At 40.3% G+C, this 21,086-nt stretch overlaps 1 protein-coding gene across 1 annotated transcript; it reads right to left on the bottom strand.

Moving 5' to 3' along the window:
* Positions 1–3,550: 3,550 nt before the first annotated feature.
* Positions 3,551–4,456, bottom strand: LOC130934190 (uncharacterized). Its single transcript, XM_057863778.1, has 2 exons — positions 4,075–4,456; positions 3,551–3,945 (listed from the first exon to the last, which is right to left on the bottom strand). Exons 1-2 carry the CDS (start codon positions 4,454–4,456, stop codon positions 3,551–3,553), a joined length of 777 nt encoding a protein of 258 aa, XP_057719761.1.
* Positions 4,457–21,086: the final 16,630 nt, after the last annotated feature.

Genomic DNA, 21,086 nt, shown 5'->3' with positions numbered 1-21,086 from the left:
AATAGCCAATTCCTTGGTCAATTGCTCATAAGAAGAGATGAAGTGTGGTCACTGATTATACCACATGCATTTCCCAAATCAAGTTTTGAGAGGATTATAGTCACATATCCATCCAAACCCAATTTGGTCCAGCATGAGAAAGCATTTCTAGCTTGATCTCTTCATTCCTCTTTCAAGGTTCAGAAGGGATCCAAGTTTGAATAGTTTCTTTTCCAAGATAACTACCCAATGGGATGAAGATCGAAAGCTTTCAAGTAAAATCAAAAGAAAAGATAGAAGAAGAATGAAGAAAACTAGTATTGATCCATCAAATTACAATAGAGCTCCCTACCCAATGAAATGGGTTTAGTTGTTCATAGCTCTAAAAAATGAAAACAAAGATGGAGAATACATTCTGAACTAGAAGAGCAGAGAAAGTAAAAAATAGAGAGTAATGCTTTCCCCCCCACTTTCAGAACTCTTTTCCAACTCTCCTTAAATAATTCAAAGCTACTCCTATATATACTACTCTTCTATTCTTCTAGTTGATTCTTCAAGTCTTGGGCCTTTGGATCTTCAGTTTGGAGCAGTTCTCTTCTTCACTTGGGCTTGGTTTTACTTGCAGAGAGAAAGTGTGAAGTGGGCAGAGACTTTAGCTCAGGACGTTAGAGGTGTTAACATTCAGTGAGAAAATGGGTTCGAAAACGTTAGTGTCATTCAACTTTTTTTCTAACGTTTCTTACCCAAGTAAAGGCTACGTTAACCTCAACGTTAGTGGCACAAACGTTGCCATTAACGTTGCCTCTTTGTTCTTCGCACATGTTATTGGGACTCAACTTTTCCAATAACGTTGAGAGCCTCCCCCTTTCCTACGTTAGAGTCCACGTTAACTTAGTTAACATGGCTCTTTTAACGTAGGCGTGCCAATCTTCGAGAACGTTAGTGACACTCAACATTGTAACTAACGTTCCAATATGCCCCTATCTCACGTTAGAGTCCACGTTAACTAGGTTAATGTGGCTTCTAACATGGCCTTGCAAACCATTTCCATCGTTAGTGACAATGTTGAGTGTCACTAACGTTGGCTCATCTTTCACTCATCGCCGTTAGCTTCCACGTTAACTAAGTTATCGTCGAAGTTAACGTGGCTCCTTGGGGTTTTGTGGTTGCTTCCAACGTTAGTGACAATGTTGGGTGTCACTAACGTTGTCGACCATTCTTGCTTCTCACGTTAGCTCCCACGTTAACCAAGTTAACGTGGAAGTTAACGTGGTACATTGCACCTTAGGCCAACGTTAGTCACAATGTTGAATGTCACTAACGTTGGCTTCCTTCCCCTTGTTAACATTAGAGGCCACGTTAACCAAGTTAATGTGGACTCTAACGTGGCCACTTATGATCATTGGCCAACGTTAGTGATAATGTTAAGTGTCACTAACGTTGGCTCAAAGTCCTTTCTTCACGTTAGGGCTCACGTTAACTTAGTTAACGTGACTCTTAACGTGGGCAATGATGGCTTCGAGAGCGTTATTGGCAATCACTTTTCTCATTAACTTTGCAAGTTACCTCCCATTCCACGTTAGTGGCTACGTTAATTAGATTAACATGACTACTAAGTGGTTCTTCCTTGCTTCCTTTGTTCCTAAAATCAAGCAATAGAGTGCATCAAAGTTCTAGTCCAAGTCATGGGTAATGAAACATACAATTTGTCACTAAATTCATGCAAAATCCTTATGAAATCATGTAAAATGCACAATGTATGCTTGAATCAAGGTGTAAGTGAATATCTACCCAAAACTAGCTTATTTCCTAAGGAAATGCATGAAACTACCCTAAAAACAGTAAAGAAAAGGTCAGTGAAACTGGCCAAGATGCCCTGGCATCACAACACCAAACTTAAAGCTTGCTTGTCCCTAAGCAAGTACTGGAACAAGAAAATGATGAATGAAATACCAAGAGGAATGAGTCATTCTTGTGGAGGTCATGTTACTGATTTTATGGTGGTTTCATGCATAGCAACTTAGGTTCATTCCATTACTAGCTTTCAGACCTTTATCATGTTCTAAAACACTGGCTTTGCTTACATACCATGAGACTTTTATTGATTCTTTTATTGTCATTTCAGGGCTTATTTGTGTTCTTCAGGCTAGGTGCTCTGTAAGGGGGCAACTCTTTAAGATAAGCTTTCAGCCAACACTCCCGAACCAGTTGGTTCAAGGTGCTAGGTGTTGAGACACCCCTAAGGACTTACTCCCTCAAGTCTCTCCCCCATACATACACACCACAGGCATCTGGTTCATTTATTTTCCTTCTTGAGACCTTGGTATCCAGCACCTCTTTGGGTTACTAAATGCTCTGTAGTGAGGGTTACTCTTGATAGTGGACTTTCAGCTGATAATCCCGGGTTAGTTAACCCAAGTTACCAAGTGATAAGGCACCCCTAAGAGCTTATTCATCCAAGTAAATCCCTCACACAGGAGCACCACAGACACATGCTTCAAGGTTAAAAACCATTGGTGCCTAGCCTTATTGCTTACTCTTTTTCTTTTGTTTTTCACTTTCACTGTTCTTTCCCTTTCTCTTATTAGGATCTTCTTACTTAGCTGGTCTCATGGGGTGTGTTCAAAGCATAGTACTCAGGACAGATAGTTGTCTTCCCACCTTATGGTTGAACCAACTTAGCTAACTTATGATCACACCAAAGATTCAGAAAGTTACTCCATATTATGAACTCCACTCTGGTCTTTTTAAAACACAATCATTCTCTTTTTCATTTGATTCAAAAGGACAAGCATACAATAAGTAATGGTATGATGCATTAACAGTTAAAGAACCAGTAAACATAGACCTAAGCAATAAAAACTTAAAATGCAGAGTTGAACTAGGTTCCAATCAACGCATGACTATTAATTAACAGTACATTCGGACTTCCAATTTTTGACACGATGAATAGATGAAATTAAGTAGCAATACAACCTTTGAGAGATGGTTTGCTATGCCAATCCAGTTGCCTTCTTGTTGTCATTGTCATAGTTCTTGATGCCTTACTTTCTTAGTTGAAGATGCACCATCTCCTCATATGCTTCCTGCAAGGTTATTGGAAGTTTCTTGTTTCCCAAGCACTTGAGGAATAGTCAGCTCGCATGTATGCTTATGATTTCTGAACTTATTTTGGGTGTGTGAACACCATACTTAGTTCCTTGCCTACTACAAAACCTTGCATGCATGCGTAGAACCTCGTATCTTGCTGTTAGCAACCAATTAACTAAAGACTAATCTATATCCAAGTGGTTCCCTTAGTTGGGTAGAGCTAGCAATGTGCTTTGAGAGTATAATGTGATTCTAACTAGCATCCTCTGGTGGGACACCAAACTTAGAATCGCACTTTCACTCTTGAATTGTTTTGGTGTGGAACACCAAAACTTAGCTCCTTGCAATGCCGGGGAAACAACTTGTGATATTTATTGAAATGCAGCTAAAAAAGTAGTTACCTAAGGTTGGGTTGCCTCCCAACAAAGCGCTTCTTTATCGTCACTAGCTTGATGATTCCTCCTCTACTTGAGATGATAGTTTACTCTGGGGTTCTCCCCATGTTGCCCAGATAATGCTTGAGTCTTTGTCCGTTCACTGTAAAAGTCCTCCCTGACCTTTCATCCACGATTTCAATGTGTCCATATGGTGAGACTTTAGTGACAATGAAAGACCCTGACCACCTCGATTTGAGTTTTCCTGGGAATAGTCTCAATTTGGAATTGTAGAGGAGTACTTGCTGCCCTTTTTCGAAATCCCTGGGTGCAAGATGCAAGTCATGTCTCCTTTTTGCCTTCTCCTTATATATCTTAGTATTTTCATAGGCTTGTAACCTGAATTCCTCCATCTCTTGCAGTTGCAAGATCCTCTTTGCACCAGCAGCAATGTTGTCAAAGTTCAGTATCTTGATGGCCCAGAGAGCTTTGTGTTCCAATTCTAGTGGTAAATGGCAAGCTTTCCCATAAACCAGTTGATATGGGGACATTCCCAATGGTGTTTTGAATGCTGTCCTGTATGCCCAAAGAGCATCATCCAGCTTCTTCGCCCAATCCTTTCTTGATGCACCTACAGTCTTCTCCAGAATTCTCTTTAGCTCTCTGTTGGATATCTCCGTTTGTCCACTTGTTTGGGGATGGTAAGGTGTGGCTACCTTGTGTTTCACCCCATATCGTAGGAGAAGAGTCTCTAGTGGTTTGTTACAAAAATGGCTCCCTCCATCACTGATGAGGGCTCTTGGGACTCCGAACCGGCTGAAAATATTCTTCCTGAGGAAGTTCATGACCACTTTGTTGTCATTTGTTGGGGTTGCAATGGCCTCTACCCATTTGGACACATAATCCACTGCTACCAAGATGTACTTGTTTGCATATGAGGTTGGGAATGGTCCAATGAAATCTATTCCCCACACATCAAATACTTCCAGTTCCAAAATGAAATTCTGTGGCATGGCATTTCTTTTGGGCAAGTTCCCAAATCTTTGGCATTCATTGCAACTCCTTACCAATTCTTTGGCATCCTTGAAAAGGGTGGGCCAAAAGAATCCACTTTGTAACACCTTTGCTGCAGTCTTGTCCCCTCCAAAGTGCCCTCTGTAGCATGAGCCGTGGCGATTCTATAGTACTTCTCGTCCTTCCTCTTCTGAAACACATCTTCTAAGGATTCCATCTGAACACTTCTTGAAGAGATAAGGCTCGTCCCAGACAAAGTATTTTGTATCATTCATGAGCTTCCTCTTTTGATGTTTATTGATCCCTGGAGGTAGAGCCCCAGTTGCCTTTAAGTTGGCAATGTCTGCAAACCATGGAGCTTTGTTCACTGTCATTAACTGCTCATCAGGGAAGAGCTCATTCACACTCATATCATGTGTTCCCCCTTCCTCATGAGGAATCCTAGATAGGTGATCTGCCACTTTGTTCTCCACTCCCTTCTTGTCTCTAATTTCAATATCAAACTCCTGCAATAATAAGATCCATCTTATTAGTCTTGGTTTTGATTCTTGCTTGGCAAATAAATATTTAAGTGCTGTGTGATCTGTAAAAACAATTACTTTAGCACCAATGAGGTACGATCTAAACTTGTCAAATGCAAAAACTATGGCTAGCAATTCCTTTTCAGTAGTGGTATAATTTCTTTGAGCATCATTGAGGACCTTACTAGCATAGTATATCACATGGACTAAGTTGTTTTTCCTTTGCCCTAACACTGCCCCTACTGCAAAGTCAGATGCATCACACATCAATTCAAAGGGTAAGTTCCAATCAGGTGGGGAGATGATAGGGGCAGAGGACAATCTTTCTTTCAAATGCTCGAATGCCGATATGCAAGTTTCATCGAAGATGAATGGTGTATCTGACACAAGGAGATTACTCAAGGGCTTAGCTATTTTTGAAAAATCTTTAAAAATCTTCTGTAAAAGCCAGCATGCCCTAAAAAGCTTCTAATTGCCTTGACATCACTGGGTGGAGGAAGCTTTTCAATAAGTTCCACTTTAGCCCTGTCCACTTCGATTCCTTGGTTAGAAATCTTATGGCCAAGAACTATTCCTCCTGTCACCGTAAAGTGACATTTCTCCCAGTTCAAGACCAAATTGGTCTCTTGGCATTTTTTCAATACCAAGGTTAGGTGATTCAAGTAACTAGTAAAGGAATCTCTGAATATCGAGAAATCATCCATAAAATCTTCAATGAATTTTTCTATCATATCTGAGAAGATAGAAAGCATGCAGCGTTCGAAAGTCGCAGGTGCATTACATAGCCCAAATGGCATGCGCCTATAGGCAAACACTCCATATGGACAGGTAAATGAAGTTTTCTCTTGGTCTCTAGGATCAACCACTATTTGGTTATATCCTGAATAACCATCAAGAAAACAGTAATAAGCATGTCCTGCGAGTCTTTCCAACATCTGATCCATGAATGGGAGAGGAAAATGATCATTTCGTGTAGCTTCGTTGAGTTTTCGATAGTCAATGCACATCCGCCATCCTGTGATTGTCCTTGTAGGTATCAGTTCATTCCTCTCATTGGGAACCACAGTGATTCCTCCCTTCTTGGGCACAACATGCACGGGGCTGACCCAAGGGTTGTCTAAGATCGGGTATATTACTCCTTCTTGCCAAAGCTTCATAACCTCTTTTTGTACCACTTCCTTCATGATTGGGTTTAGCCTCCTTTGGGATTGAATGGATGGTTTTGCATCATCTTCCAATAGTATTTTATGCATGCATATAGCTGAACTGATTCCCTTTAGGTCAGCAAGGGTCCATCCGATGGCGTCCTTATGCTCCCGTAGCACCTTGAGCAGTTCATCCTCTTGATCTTGGCTGAGGCACGAGCTTATAATCACTGGGTAGTTTTCATTTTCTCCTAGGTATGCATATTTGAGAGTGGGTGGCAATGCTTTGAGTTCAACCTTGGGTGCTTCTGACTTTTCAGTCTCTTCCTTTGGTGCATCTTGAACGTGACTCTCTGCTGTTGCAACCTCCTCACTTGGTATATACTCCTCCTCCATTGATCTCTCGGGCTCTTCATGCTATTCTTCTTCGAAACACTCCTGCACTTCTTCTTCAAGTGCGTCTATCCTCATGCATTCCCCTAATTGTTCTGGTGGGTAACTCATGGCCTTGAACACATTGAATGTCATCTTTTCATTGTGTAATCTTAAGGTAAGATCACCTTTTTGGACATCAATGATAGCTCCAACTGTAGCCAAGAATGGCCTTCCCAGAATAATGGAGGTTTTGGCTTCCTCCTGTATGTCCAACACTACAAAATCTACCGGGAATATGAAGTCTCCTACTTTCACCAATAAATCCTCTACTATTCCATGAGGGAATTTGAACGATCGATCTGCCAGTTGTAAGGCCATTTTTGTTGGTTTAGCCTCCTCGATCTTCATCTTCCTCGTCATTGCTACTGACATCAAATTGATGCTGGCTCCTAAGTCACAAAGGGCCTTCTCTACTGTGATTTCCCCTATAATACAAGGGATCTGAAAGCTCCCAAGATCCTTCAACTTCTGGGGTAGTTTGTGCTGGATGATAGCACTACATTCTTCAGTTAGTATCACAGTCTCATTGTTCTTCCAGCTTCTCTTCTTAGTCATCAGCTCCTTCAGGAACTTGGCATAGAGTGGCATTTGTTCTATTGCTTCAGCAAAGGGTATGTTGATTTGTAGTTTCTTAAAGATTTCCAAGAATCTCACGAACTGGTTGTCATCTTCCTTTTTCTTCAACTGCTGAGGATATGGAGCTCTTGAGATGTTCAGTTTTGGCATCCCTTTTTCTTTTTGTGGACTTGAAGTGGGAGTTTAAACTCCATCTTGCTCTTCTCCCTTTTCAGTTGAGCCTTCTTCTTGTGGTTTTTGGGAGAGTTCCTTAAGTTCCTTCCCACTCCTAAGTGTTATAGCTTGACACTCCTCCTCTTTGCTTGAATTATTATTATTGCAGAAGTTGTGGTTAGAAAGCTGCTTGAATAGATAACCAATTTGTGTCTCCAGTTTCTTGATGGCAGCATTTTGATTCTGCATGTTTGACTGCACTTCCTCTCGAAATACCTTACTGTTTCTGACGTTCTTGCATACTCCTTCAAGTAAGGTTTCAAGCTTAGAGAGTCTGTCATCAATTGATGGTAAATTGGGATTAGAGGTGGAAGGATGAGAGGTGTTGTTGTGGGGGTGTTGATATGTCCTCTGTGTGAATTGTTGATGAGCTGCATTGCTGTTAGAGTTGTAACGTCTCTGGTCTTGGCTTTGCTCTTGCTGATTCCCCCACCCAAAGTTTGGGTGGTTCCTCCATCCAGAGTTGTATGTCTTGGAGTATGGATCATGGTTCTGTCTAGGTGAATTCCCAATGTAGTTGGCTTGCTCAAGGTCCTCTTCTTTAACTTCTTCTTGGGTTGTTGATGAGGTGGTGATTGCTGCCACTTGGTTTCTTTCCATCTTCTTGGTGAGGTCAGCTAACTGCTTGGTAATGAGCTTGTTCTGAGCTAGTAGAGCATCTACATTGTTTAGCTCCATTACTCCCTTAGTGTTCCCTCTTTCGGAAGCATAGAAGTAGTCATTCTCAGCTACAGTTTCAATGACATCTATGGCTTCTTCAATGGTCTTCTTCTTGTTCAAGGATCCTCCAGAGGAATGATCTACTGCCTTCTTTGATTCATATGACAAGCCTTCATAGAAGATATGCAACTGCACCCATTCATTAAACATATTTGGTGGACACCTTCTTGTTAGGTCTTTGAACCTTTCCCAAGCTTCATAAAGTGTCTCCCCATCTTGCTGTCTAAACGTCTGTACTTCAGTTCTTAGCCTATTGATCCTTTGCGGGGGGTAAAACCTTGCCAAAAACTTATTCACTACTTCCTCCCAATTTGTCAGGCTTTCTTTTGGGAAGGATTCGAGCCATTTGAATGCCTTGTCCCTGAGTGAGAAAGGGAACAAGAGCAGCCTATAGACATCCTGGTGGACTCCATTGGACTTCACTGTGTCACAAATCCTCAAGAAGGTGGTCAAGTGTTGATTCGGATCTTCTTGAGCACTTCCTCCAAATGAGCAATTATTCTGCACAAGAGTGATGAGCTGAGGTTTTAGCTCGAAATTGTTGGCATGTATGGTGGGCTTCTGAATACTGCTCCCACAGTTGCCTAGGTTGGGATTGATATAAGAGCTTAACACTCTTCTATCCTTCCCAACATGATTTGCTCTACCTCCTCCCCCATGGTTATTAGCCTCTTTTTCATGTTGGTTTTCTATGTTGCCTTCCATGTTTAGTTCAAAGTGGTCCTTTCTGGTTCAGAATCGAAGGAAGTTGAAGCCCCGCTTCTTCTCCCTGTCATACAACCAACAAGTACAAGCAAGTAAAAATATGTGTAGATAGTATTGTTGTCAGAATTAGTGTTAGTTGTGAGTGATGCAATATATCAAACTGTTAGTGGGTTAGCAAACTGAATTGTAAATAACAAAGAAAAACGAAAGAGTAGAGGGGGAAGGGAAGAAGTTAACTAAGACAGAAAGTAAATTACTCAAACAGAAAATTAAATAAAAAAAAACAAAAATGCTCAATCTAGTAATCTTCCAATCTAATCATTGTTGATGCACAATCAATCCCCGGCAACGGTGCCATAAACTTGATGCAGGTGGAAATTGTCTCTCAACAAATTTCCTTCGGCAAGTGTACCGAATTTGTCGTCAAGTAAAAACTCACAATAGAGTGAGGTCGAATCCCACAGGGATTGATTGATCAAGCAACTTTAACTAGAAGATTGTTCTAGTTGAGCAAATTCAGAATTTGGGTTGAGAGTTACAGAAAATAAAATGGCAGGAATGTAAACGACGGAAAAGTAAATGCTAGAATTAAAGAACTGGAAGCAAATGACTGAAATTAAATTGCAGAATTGTAAATGGGAATGGGGTGTTTGCTCATGAAAATAAACGCAGAAATTACAGAGAATGGGTGAGATCAGAATTGGGGAGTTCATTGGGCACAGGAGATGTTGCAATTTTCCGGATCAAGTTCATTTTCATCTCTTCCTCAATCAATGCACTCATTGATCTCCTTGGCAATCTTTTGATTGAATTACAATTTCTTGCAATTCAATCTCTCAAATCTTGATCAATAGCCAATTCCTTGGTCAATTGCTCATGAGAGGAGATGAAGTGTGGTCACTGATTATACCACATGCATTTCCCAAATCAATTTTTGAGAGGATTATAGTCACATATCCATCCAAACCCAATTTGGTCCAGCATGAGAAAGCATTTCTAGCTTGATCTCTTCATTCCTCTTTCAAGGTTCAGAAGGGATCCAAGTTTGAATAGTTTCTTTTCCAAGATAACTACCCAATGGGATGAAGATCGAAAGCTTTCAAGTAAAATCAAGAGAAAAGATAGAAGAAGAATGAAGAAAACTAGTATTGATCCATCAAATTACAACAGAGCTCCCTACCCAATGAAATGGGTTTAGTTGTTCATAGCTCTAAAAAATGAAAACAAAGATGGAGAATACATTCTGAACTAGAAGAGCAGAGAAAGTAAAAAATAGAGAGTAATGCTTTCCCCCCCCCCCCCCCCTTTCAGAACTCTTTTCTAACTCTCCTTAAATAATTCAAAGCTACTCCTATATATACTACTCTTCTATTCTTCTAGTTGATTCTTCAAGTCTTGGGCCTTTGGATCTTCAGTTTGGAGTAGTTCTCTTCTTCACTTGGGCTTGGTTTTACTTGTAGAGAGAAAGTGTGAAGTGGGCAGAGACTTTAGCTCAGAACGTTAGAGGTGTTAACATTCAGTGAGAAAATGGGTTCGAAAACATTAGTGTCATTCAACTTTTTCACTAACGTTTCTTACCCAAGTAAAGGCTACGTTAACCTCAACGTTAGTGGCACAAACGTTGCCACTAACGTTGCCTCTTTGTCCTTCGCACATGTTATTGGGACTCAACTTTCCCAATAACGTTGAGAGCCTCCCCCTTTCCTACGTTAGGGTCCACGTTAACTTAGTTAACGTGGCTCTTTTAACGTAGGCGTGCCAATCTTCGAGAACGTTAGTGACACTCAACATTGTAACTAACGTTCCAATATGCCCCTATCTCAGGTTAGAGTCCATGTTAACTAGGTTAACGTGGCTTCTAACGTGGCCTTGCAAACCATTTCCATCGTTAGTGACAATGTTGAGTGTCACTAACGTTGGCTCATCTTTCACTCATCGCCGTTAGCTTCCACGTTAACTAAGTTAACGTCGAAGTTAACATGGCTCCTTGGGGTTTTGTGGTTGCTTCCAACGTTAGTGACAATGTTGGGTGTCACTAACGTTGTCGACCATTCTTGCTTCTCACGTTAGCTCCCACGTTAACCAAGTTAACGTGGAAGTTAACGTGGTTCTTCCTTGCTTCCTTTGGTCTTGAAATCAAGCAATAGAGTGCATCAAAGTTCTAGTCCAAGTCATGGGTAATGCAACATACAATTTGTCACTAAATTCATGCAAAATCCTCATGAAATCATGTAAAATGCACAATGTATGCTTGAATCAAGGTGTAAGTGAATATCTACCCAAAACTAGCTTATTTCCTAAAGAAATACATGAAACTACCCTAAAAACAGTAAAGAAAAGGTCAGTGAAACTGGCCAAGATGCCCTGGCATCACATAACTCACAAGAGTGAGGTCAATCCCAAGGGATTGATGGATTAAGCAACTTTAGTGAGGTGATTTGTCTAGTCAAGCGAATAGTTGATGATTTAAGTGAAATTGAATTAACAGAAAGTAAATCAACAAAGAAAGTAAAACAACAAAATGTAAATTGCTAGGAATTAAAACACTGAAAGTATATTGCTGAATGTAAATTGCGGAAACGTAAATGGCAAGAAACTTACATGAGCTGAAGCTTAAATGACAAGAAGATAAAGGCAAGAATGTAAATGACAATGAAAAGTAAATTGCAAGAAATGTAAATGAGGATTGGGCGCTGGGAATCAAGAAAGTAGTAAATCAAAGCAATTAAAGTGAACTCAAGGAAATCAAAGTGAAGAATAATAAAGAGAAAGATTCATTAGGGATTGGAGATATCATAATCCATCATGAATCAATGGGTCTTGACTTCATTCTCAATCATATGAAGTAGATCTATGACGGATTGTAATAAATTGAGTCCCAATTCTTTGGCAACCCAATTTCTCTAAACAAAATAAATTTTCCAATTCCTTGATCTAATTGTCATGAGAAGAGGTTAAGTGCATTTCTCTTATCCGTTAGCCACACAAGATCTCAAGATCTTAATTCCTCCCGACTAGTGTTGATCAAGAGAGTTGTGAGAGATAGAGCTTCAATCTAATTTCCATGATTCCCCTTCCGAGGCTCACATAGAAATTCAATGGATCTAAACCCCCTTCCGGAGTGAATAGATCAAAATGAGCATAGAATTTATCTCTTAGCTACAACAAGCAGATTGATAAGAAGAAGAATTTTATTCAATCGTGTGAATTACAATAGAGCTCCTCCCCCTAATGATTGGGGTTTAGTTAATCATCGCTCTAAGAAAAAGTGCAAGAAATTGAAATTGCATGAAAATAAACCAAACTCAAATGTAGAATTGAAGAAAAGAAAAAGTGTATGAAACTGAAATGGCATAAAAATAAACTAAACTCAATACAAAACGAAAAAGAAAGCTACAAAATGTAAAATGGATACAACTGAGAAATGCTAAACTAAGCTCTCTGGAGTCTCTAATCCTCTAGGTTGCGAAAGAGCTCTAGAGTCTCTAATCCTCCAACCTACTTTTCAAGTTTAAAAGCACTTCTATATATACTCTTTTTCTTATCTTCAAAATGGTTCTTCAAGTACTTGGATGTGGGCTTTTGGCCTTGGTTGAAGTAGGCTTGGAGTGGCTCTTGAAGTTAACGCTGAAGTTTGTGCACTAACGTTGCATGAGTGCCCTTGAAAAGTGGTGTTGGTACTAGCATTAATACACTAATGTTTGTCACTAACGCTCTTCTAGTCACGCGTACACGTGGGCAACGTGTATGTGTGACGCTTATCGCTGATGTTTGATGACAAGTCATCATATGCCTATTTTGCAAGCTAATTTCACTTGTTTCACTAGTTTTTATGCACTTTCTTGCACTATAAGTAAGTAATTTAGAGTGGAAATGCATGTTTTATTTGAAACAAACAACCACCATTTAATTGATGCTAAATCATGAGGTTTAAGCTAAATTTAATTGATTTTTTAATTGATTTATAAACCTTGTGAATTTAGTGATACTTTGATTGGTTGTTTTGATTATTTGTAGGTGAGGAAAAGAAGAAAAGAAGGAAGCGTGGCTTAAGAAGTGTGGCCAAAGGAAGAAAATAGTGTGGCAAAAGAAGAAGAAGTGTGGCGCAACATTGAAGGAGGAAGCCACATTGCTCTCCCTAAGAGCACACTGCTCTCCAAGGGAGCACAACAATGAACCAAGCATGCAAGGCTTCACTGTCCTGCCCTCCTTGAGAGCGGAGCACAATTCTAGGCCAAGAAACAAGGGAAGGAAAAATTCTGCCCTGCCTTCCTCAAGAGCAATTTCGGGCTCCTCTTGAAGAAAATCCAAGAAAAATCAACTCCAAGTGCCACCCATGGGTTTCGAACCCAAGCACATGAAGGGAAGGAAGTAGCGCCACTCACAAGGAATAATGAGCCACACTTGGCCAGAATGTCATCCCCAAGTTTCGAACCTAAGGCACCTCCACTCCTTGCATGCGCCACCCTTATTTCCTTCACAAAGAAAAAGAGCCAGCATGCCTTCCCAAGGTTTCAAACTTGGGACCTCACCCAAGAACAAGGAAAGCTTTGCGCTACCCACAAGGAGGGCAGAGCAGCATTTCTTGGCGCAAATGAGGCACGCCTGACACGGCCAGGAGCTTGGGCGCACACATGATTGACACGGGCAGGGAGGCAAGGCGCGCACCATGACACCACTGCCCTGCTCTCCACAAGGGCAGGGCAATCCCCTGGTGCCCCTCCCACACTTGGCACGCTAATTGGATCCCCATGCAATGCTTCACTGCTCTACTCTCCACAAGAGCAGAGCAGCCTCCTGGGAGCAACATAGGCTGAAACTCACCAAAAAAAAAATTCAATTTAATTCAATTCTTCACCCATCTTTCAAGCCCACTCAAAATTCTTAGATCAAAAATAGAAAATGTATAAATAGGTGTTAGTTAGGATTAGAACGAACGCTTTTTCTCTTTTTGTTACTGGGAACTTTTACTTTTTACCTTCACTTCCATTTTTAATTCCTGAGTCAACTTGAAAGCTGATTTTTTGATTTTTTTCTGTTTTCGGCAATAGCTTGAGAATTGGAGGAGAGAATTCACTTCTTCTTCCTCTGATCTTTTTGTTTTCTTTACTGGGTTTTGTTTGAGTCTTGAGTGTGAAGAATTGAGGAACTTCTGTCTCAATCTCCATTTAAGATCTCTTTAATTTTCTTACTGCATAATTGAGTTAAATTCAATTTCTTTTACTTCTTCAATCTTCACTTTCTCTTTAATTGCTTTGTGAACTTGGATCTAGGAAGGCAATTGAGATCTAGACTCTGCTATCTAGTCTCTGGAGTCCTGAGATCTAATTTTCTTTTTGGTTCTTTTGCTGAACCACTGCTGCAATCACATTTTCACTTTCTGTTTGAACTCTAGTTACTTTCAATTCATCTCTTGCTTGGTTAATTGTTGAAATTTAATTTCCCTTGCTTAAATTCTGAATTCCCAATCCTCAAATCCCTTTTCAATTCAAGCAATTTATATTTCTTGCACTTTAAGTTACCGCAATTTACGTTTCTTGCACTTTAAGTTTTAGTCATTTAATTTCTTGTTATTTAATATTCAATACCTTTACTTTCAATTCTCTTTAATTTCTGCAATTCATCCCTCTCCCTTTACATTTCCTGCCATTTACTTACTGTTGGATACAAAATCACTCAAATCAATCTTTGTTTGCTTGAGTAAATCATCCACTAAACTAAAATTGCTCAATCCTTCATTCCTTGTGGGATCGACCTCACTCCCGTGAGTTTTATTACTTGATGCGACTCGGTACACTTGCCGGTGAGTTTTGTGTTGGATCGTTTTTCACACATCAAGTTTTTGGCGCTGTTGCCGGGGATTGAAATAAATTGACAATGATGAAGTGAAGTGGAGGTCTAGATCAAGCACTTTTTTTTCTGTTTCTTTAATTTTTAATCAACCCACTAACTGTTTGAATTTTTGCTTAAGCTAACTAAAACTTCATTCTAGCAATAGATTGAAGTGTCACTAGTTTTGTGTGTTTCTTGTGTTTTGTTTATATGACAGATACAAGAAGAGCTATACCCACCTTTCATGAACAAGATGAACGAACCATCAGGAGATTAAGAAGAGCTGAAAGAGGGAAAAACATTGTTAGAGAGGAGGAGTCAGAAGAAGAATTTCAAGACATGGAGGAACATTCAACCAATCCACCAGAAGGAAGGGCCAACAATAACCCACAACAGAGGAGAGTACTGGCCTCCTATACATTTGCAAATGCTAGACATTGTAGGAGTAGCATTCTTACCCCTAATGTCAATGCAAATAACTTTGAACTGAAGCCACAACTCATCACATTGGTCCAAAACAACTGCTCTTTTGGAGGAGGACCATTGGAGGACCCGAACCAACATCTATCCACTTTCTTGAGGATCTGTGACACAGTTAAAAGCAATGGAGTGCACCTTGACATATACAAGTTGCTGTTATTCCCATTCTCTCTCAGGGACAAAGCCACTCAATGGCTAGAAACATTTCCAAATGAGAGCATCAACACTTGGGATGATTTGGTGAGCAAGTTTCTTGCCAAATTTTATCCCCCTAAAAGGATCATAAGATTGAAGACTGAGGTGCAGACATTCACCCAAATGGAAGCTGAAAATCTATATGAGACATGGGAAAGATATAAGGCTCTGTTGAGGAAATGCCCACCAGAGATGTTCACTGAGTAGGACAAGCTGCAGAACTTCTATGAAGGACTTACTCTGAAGGCTCAAGAGGCACTTGATCACTCAGCTGGAGGATCATTGCAATTGATGAAAACTGCAGAGGAAGCTCAAAACCTCATTGATATGGTGGCCAACAACCAATATTTCTTTGCTCACCAAAGGTAATGCCAACCATCACAGAGGAAGGGAGTGCTAGAATTGGAAGGTGTGGATACAATTTTGGCTCAACACAAGGTGATGCAGCAGCAGATTCAGCAATAATTTGAGCAAATGGCCAAAAGGATTGATAGCCTACAAGTAGCATCAGTGAGTGCCACAAGCCAACCAACAACTCCTTGGGGGCAGAATGAAGAGAACCAAGAGGAACAGCAACAAGAGCAAGTGCAGTATATGCACAACCAAAATTCTGGATCAAATGAGGTGTATGGTGACACCTACAATCCATCTTGGAAGAACCACCCAAACCTTATGTGGGGAGATAACCACAACCAAAACCAACAACCATGGCAGAGGAACTCAGCTCAAAACACTCTAAGAAATAACCAAAATCATAACCAGTAGCCAACTAACCAAAATCCTTACAGAAAACCCGAAAACAATTACCCCAACTCCAACCATCACCCATCCAATACTCAACCCACGAACCAAAACACTTACCATCAACCATCAACACCTCACAACCAACCAATCTCACAAGACTCTCAGAGGATTACTAATCTGGAGATGCTCATGGAGAAGATGATGAAGAACCAAGAAATGACAACAAAGAACCATGATGCCTCCATGAAGAGCCTAGAGAGGTAGATTGGACAAATCTCCAAGCAGATTTCTATTGAGAGACCTTCAAGCTCACTACCAATCGACACCATTCCTAATCCAAAAGAAGAGTGCAAAGCTGTATAACTAAGGAGTGGAAAGACATTGGTGGATAGCAACAAAGGGGCAACCAAGAAGCTTATGGAGAGTGACAAAGAACCAACTGAGAAAGATGGAGCTAACAACAAGGACATAACAAGTAAGAATGTCCCAAAAAAGCTCACAAAAGAGAACAACCAACCACAAAATTTGAAGAAGGGAAAGCAGATCATGGAAGAACCAAATCCAAGACAGCAGCAAGTGGAGAAGAGTCTTACACCTCCACTACCTTATCCATAGAGATTCCACAAAGAAGCAAAGGACCAGCACTTTCATAAGTTCCTCGAGACTTTCAAGAAGCTAGAGATCAACATACCCTTGGCTGAGGCATTGGAGCAAATGCCTCTGTATGCCATGTTCTTAAAGGAGCTTATCAACAAGAAAAGAAGTTGGCTGGAGAAGGAGACTGTGCTACTCACTGAAGAATGTAGCGCTGTGCTTCAAAAGGGAATCCCACCAAAGCTTAAAGATCCAGGGAGTTTTGTAGTTGCTTGCACCATAGGCAAAATGACATTAGACAAGGCTCTTTGTGATCTTGGAGCTAGTATCAACTTAATGCCCCTGTCCATGATGAGGAAGCTTGCGATAGAAGAACTCAAACCCACTAGGATGTCACTAGTCATGGCTGATAGATCAATCAATACACCTAATGGAATTGTGGAGAATCTGTTAGTAAAGGTTGGGGAGTTTATCTTCCCTGCGGATTTTGTGATCTTGGACACTGAAGAGGAAGGAAATAATTCAATCATCTTGGGAAGACCATTTCTAGCAACTGCAAGAGCTATTATCGATGTGGAAAAGGGAAAGATGATCTTCAGAGTACACAATGAGCAAATGGTCATAAATGTTTTCAAGTCAATGCAACACCCTCCTGAGCAAGAGGATTACCTGAGAGTGGACATGATAGAAAGCCTGGTAGAAGAAATGTTAGACACTAATCATCATGAGCAAAAAGAGGAAAATAACCAAGAGACAATAGAGGAACAAGCAGCTGAGATCTCTATTGACAAGGAGGTGAAACCAAGCAAGAAGGAAGAAGTACAAAAACAAGAACTGAAGCCATTACCCATCCATCTCAAATATGCATTCCTTGGCACATCAGAGAGTTTCCCAGTGATCATCAATTCATCCCTGACAAAAAAGGAAGAAGGAGAACTTCTTGATGTACTCAGAGCTCACAAGGATGCTTTAGGATGAACCATTGATGACCTGAAAGGCATCAGCCCTGCAGTGTGTATGCATAAAATCCTCTTGGAGGATAATTCCAAACTAGTGGTTCAACCTCAGAGAAGGCTAAATCCCACAATAAAGGAAGTTGTCCAGAAGGAAGTAATGAAGTTGTAGAATGCAGGGATAATCTATCCTATCTCTGATAGCTCATGGATAAGCCCAGTTCAAGTGGTACCAAAAAAGGGTGCGATGACAATCATTGTTAATGAGAAAAATGAACTTATTCCCACAAGAACTGTGACAGGATGGAGGATGTGTATTGACTATAGGAGGCTGAATGATGCCACACACTAAGATCATTTCCCACTTCCCTTCATTTGACCAGATGCTTGAAAGATTGGCCGGCCATGCTTACTATTGTTTCCTGGACGGCTATTCTGGGTATAATCAGATAGTGGTAGATCCAAAGGACCAAGAAAAGACTTCATTCACATGTCCATTTGGAGTTTTCGCCTATAGAAGGATGCCGTTTGGGCTATGCAATGCCCCAGCCACCTTTCAAAGGTGTATGCTCTCCATTTTTTCAGATATGGTCAAAAGGTTTTTAGAAGTTTTCATGGACGACTTTTCTATTTTTGGTGACAATTTCAATGCTTGCCTGAAACATCTAACTCTTGTCTTGAAACGGTGCCAAGAAACTAATTTGGTTTTGAACTGGGAGAAGTGCCATTTCATGGTGCCCCAGGGGATTGTTCTTGGTCACAAAGTTTCAAGAAAAGGGATAGAGGTTGACAAGGCAAAGGTGGAGATCATAGAGAAGCTCCCTCCACCAACTAATGTGAAATCTATTAGAAGTTTCTTGGGGCATGCAGGATTTTATAGAAGGTTTATCAAGGATTTTTCTAAAATAGCCAAACCTTTGAGTAATATGTTAATGATTGATAATCCTTTTGTTTTTGATGAAAACTGCCAGCATGCCTTTGAAACTTTAAAAAATAGACTCACAACAGCACCAATCATCACACCCTCGGATTGGGAACTACCTTTTGAACTCATGTGTGATGCAAGTGATATTGCAATTGGTGCTGTGCTTGGACAAAAGAAGGGAAACTTGCATCATGTCATATATTATGCAAGTAAGGTGTTGAATGAGGCTCAAAAAAAATTACACCACAACAGAGAAGGAATTATTAGCTGTAGTTTATGCATTTGATAAGTTTAGATCATACTTGATAGGATCCAAAATTGTGGTTTATACTGACCATGCTGCCCTTAAGTATTTGATGTCAAAGCAGGATGCTAAACCAAGACTTATTAGGTGGATATTGCTCCTACAAGAGTTTGACATTGAAGTAAAGGACAAGAAGGGCACTGAAAACCGAGTTGCTGATCATTTGTCAAGGCTACCACAAGAAACAATTCAAAAATCCTCCCAACCCATGAATGAAAGCTTCCAGATGAACACCTTTTGCAGATCCAGCAAGCACCGTGGTTTGCTGACATAGCAAACTACATAGTGGGGAGGAAGATACCTCAAGAGTTCTCTAAGCAACAAGTGAAGAAGTTAATCAATGAAGCAAGGAAATTCTTGTGGGATGAACCCTTCCTGTTCAAGAGATGTTTTGATGGAGTGATTAGAAGGTGTGTTCCTAAGAGTGAAATAAGGGATATATTGTGGCATTGCCATGGCTCAGCTTATGGTAGACACTTTGGTCCAGAAAGAACAGCTGCAAAGATACTGCAGAGTGGCTTCTATTGGCCAACTATCTTCAAAGACGCCGGAGAGTTTTTCACCAATGTAATGCAGAGAGCAGGAGGATTGACAAGAAGGAATGAGATGCCGCAGAATTTCATTTTGGAATTAGAATTATTTGATCTATGGGGCATTGATTTCATGGGACCCTTTCCCCCTTCCTATTCTTTCAGATATATCTTGGTAGCAGTGGAATATGTCTCAAAGTGGGTGGAAGCCATAGCCACAACTACATGTGATGCACAAATTGTCCTTCAATTCCTCATGAAGCACATTTTCACTAGATATGGAGTGCCCAAGGGTCTTATTAGTGATGGTGGTGGTCATTTTTGTAACAAACAAATGGAGAAACTTCTTCATAAATATGGAGTTATTCATAAAGTAGACACACCATACCACCCTCAGACTAATGGGCAGGCTGAATTAGCAAACAGAGAATTGAAGAAGATCCTAGAAAAGATAGTAGGAAGCATAAGAAAGGATTGGGCTAGGAAGTTGGAAGATGCACTTTGGGCATACAGGACAGCTTTCAAAACTCCCATTGGGAAGTCCCCCTTTTAGCTATTATATGGCAAATCTTGTCACCTCCTTGTAGAGCTTGAACACAAAGCTTTTTGGGCTACTAAACTTCTAAACCTTGACTCTGAAGCAACAGGGAAGAAAAGGTTGTTGCAGCTAACTGAGCTGGATGAATTTAGGCTAGAAGCCTATGAAAATGCCAAGATATATAAGGAAAAAGCCAAGAGGTGGCATGACAGGAAGATCTTGAAGAAAGAATTTAAACCTGGGCAACAAGTACTCTTGTACAATTCACGACTCAAGATGCTCCCTGGCAAGCTTAAATCTAAGTGGACTGGTCCATATTTGGTAACTAAGGTTTTTCCTTATGGGAGTATTGAATTGCTAGACGAAGCAACAAAGAGTCAATTCACAGCAAATGGTCACAAAGCAAACCTGTACCTAGGAGGACAATGGGACAAGGAAAAAGAGGTTCAGAGCCTACAACCTTCTTGAAGCAAAAATGAAGGATGTCAAGCTAGTGACATTAAAAGAGCGCTTGTTGGGAGGCAACCCAACCTGAGGAAGTTTTCTTTTCATAGCTTTTTCAATAAAAATATTGAATAATTGGTATGCATTGTAAGGAGCTAAGTTTGGTGTTGCACACCAAAACAATTTAAGGGAGAATGAAGGATTCTAAGTTTGGTGTTCCACCTAAATCTTATTTAAAAGCACATTATCACTTCCTGCACAATACTAGCTCCAAGCAATTAGACAGATTATTCAACTACTCAACTGCTTTCTAGTTTTAATTCCATAACCTTTAGCAAGGACACAAGGCTTCACATATGGTTAAGTTGATGCATGAAAAATAGTGGCAAGGAACTAAGTTTGGTGTTCACACACCAAAGTAAGTTCAAAAAGCCATAATCATTTTTAGACTAACCAATTGCACAAAGGCTTGAGAAGCAAGCAACCTTTGAGAATTATGCAGGACATTAGTCAACCATTGAAGATATTGTGCATCTTAACTCAAAGAGAACACAACAGACGGAAGAATCAAAGGGCTGCAACTTCAAAGGTTGTATCTAAACTTAATCCTTGCTGCTATGAATTATTTTGAATCTGGGAACCCTTATATATCTTGCTAAAGTGTTTATCTGGTTGCAAGTGGAATTGTTTGTTAAGAATGCTTATCTGCATAATGCTTGTGGTGGACGAAATTGTGATTCCTTTGTTATTGTATTTTGTAAAATTCATTGCTTTT

Source organism: Arachis stenosperma, chromosome 6 (assembly GCF_014773155.1).
Source record: "Arachis stenosperma cultivar V10309 chromosome 6, arast.V10309.gnm1.PFL2, whole genome shotgun sequence".
Classification (NCBI taxonomy): Eukaryota; Viridiplantae; Streptophyta; class Magnoliopsida; order Fabales; family Fabaceae; genus Arachis; species Arachis stenosperma.
Note: the sequence above shows the minus strand (reverse complement) of the source record. Positions and strands in the feature narration are given on the sequence as shown.

What these genes read in the sequence shown, in the direction of transcription:
- LOC130934190 (XM_057863778.1), bottom strand. Translation starts at nt 4,456, where the DNA reads ATGCCACAGAATTTCATTTTGGAACTGGAAGTATTTGATGTGTGGGGA. An exon ending in AATTCTGGAGAAGACTGTAG is followed by an intron (nt 3,946 to 4,074) that starts GTGCATCAAGAA and finishes ATTTACCACTAG; the next exon opens with AATTGGAACACAAAGCTCTC.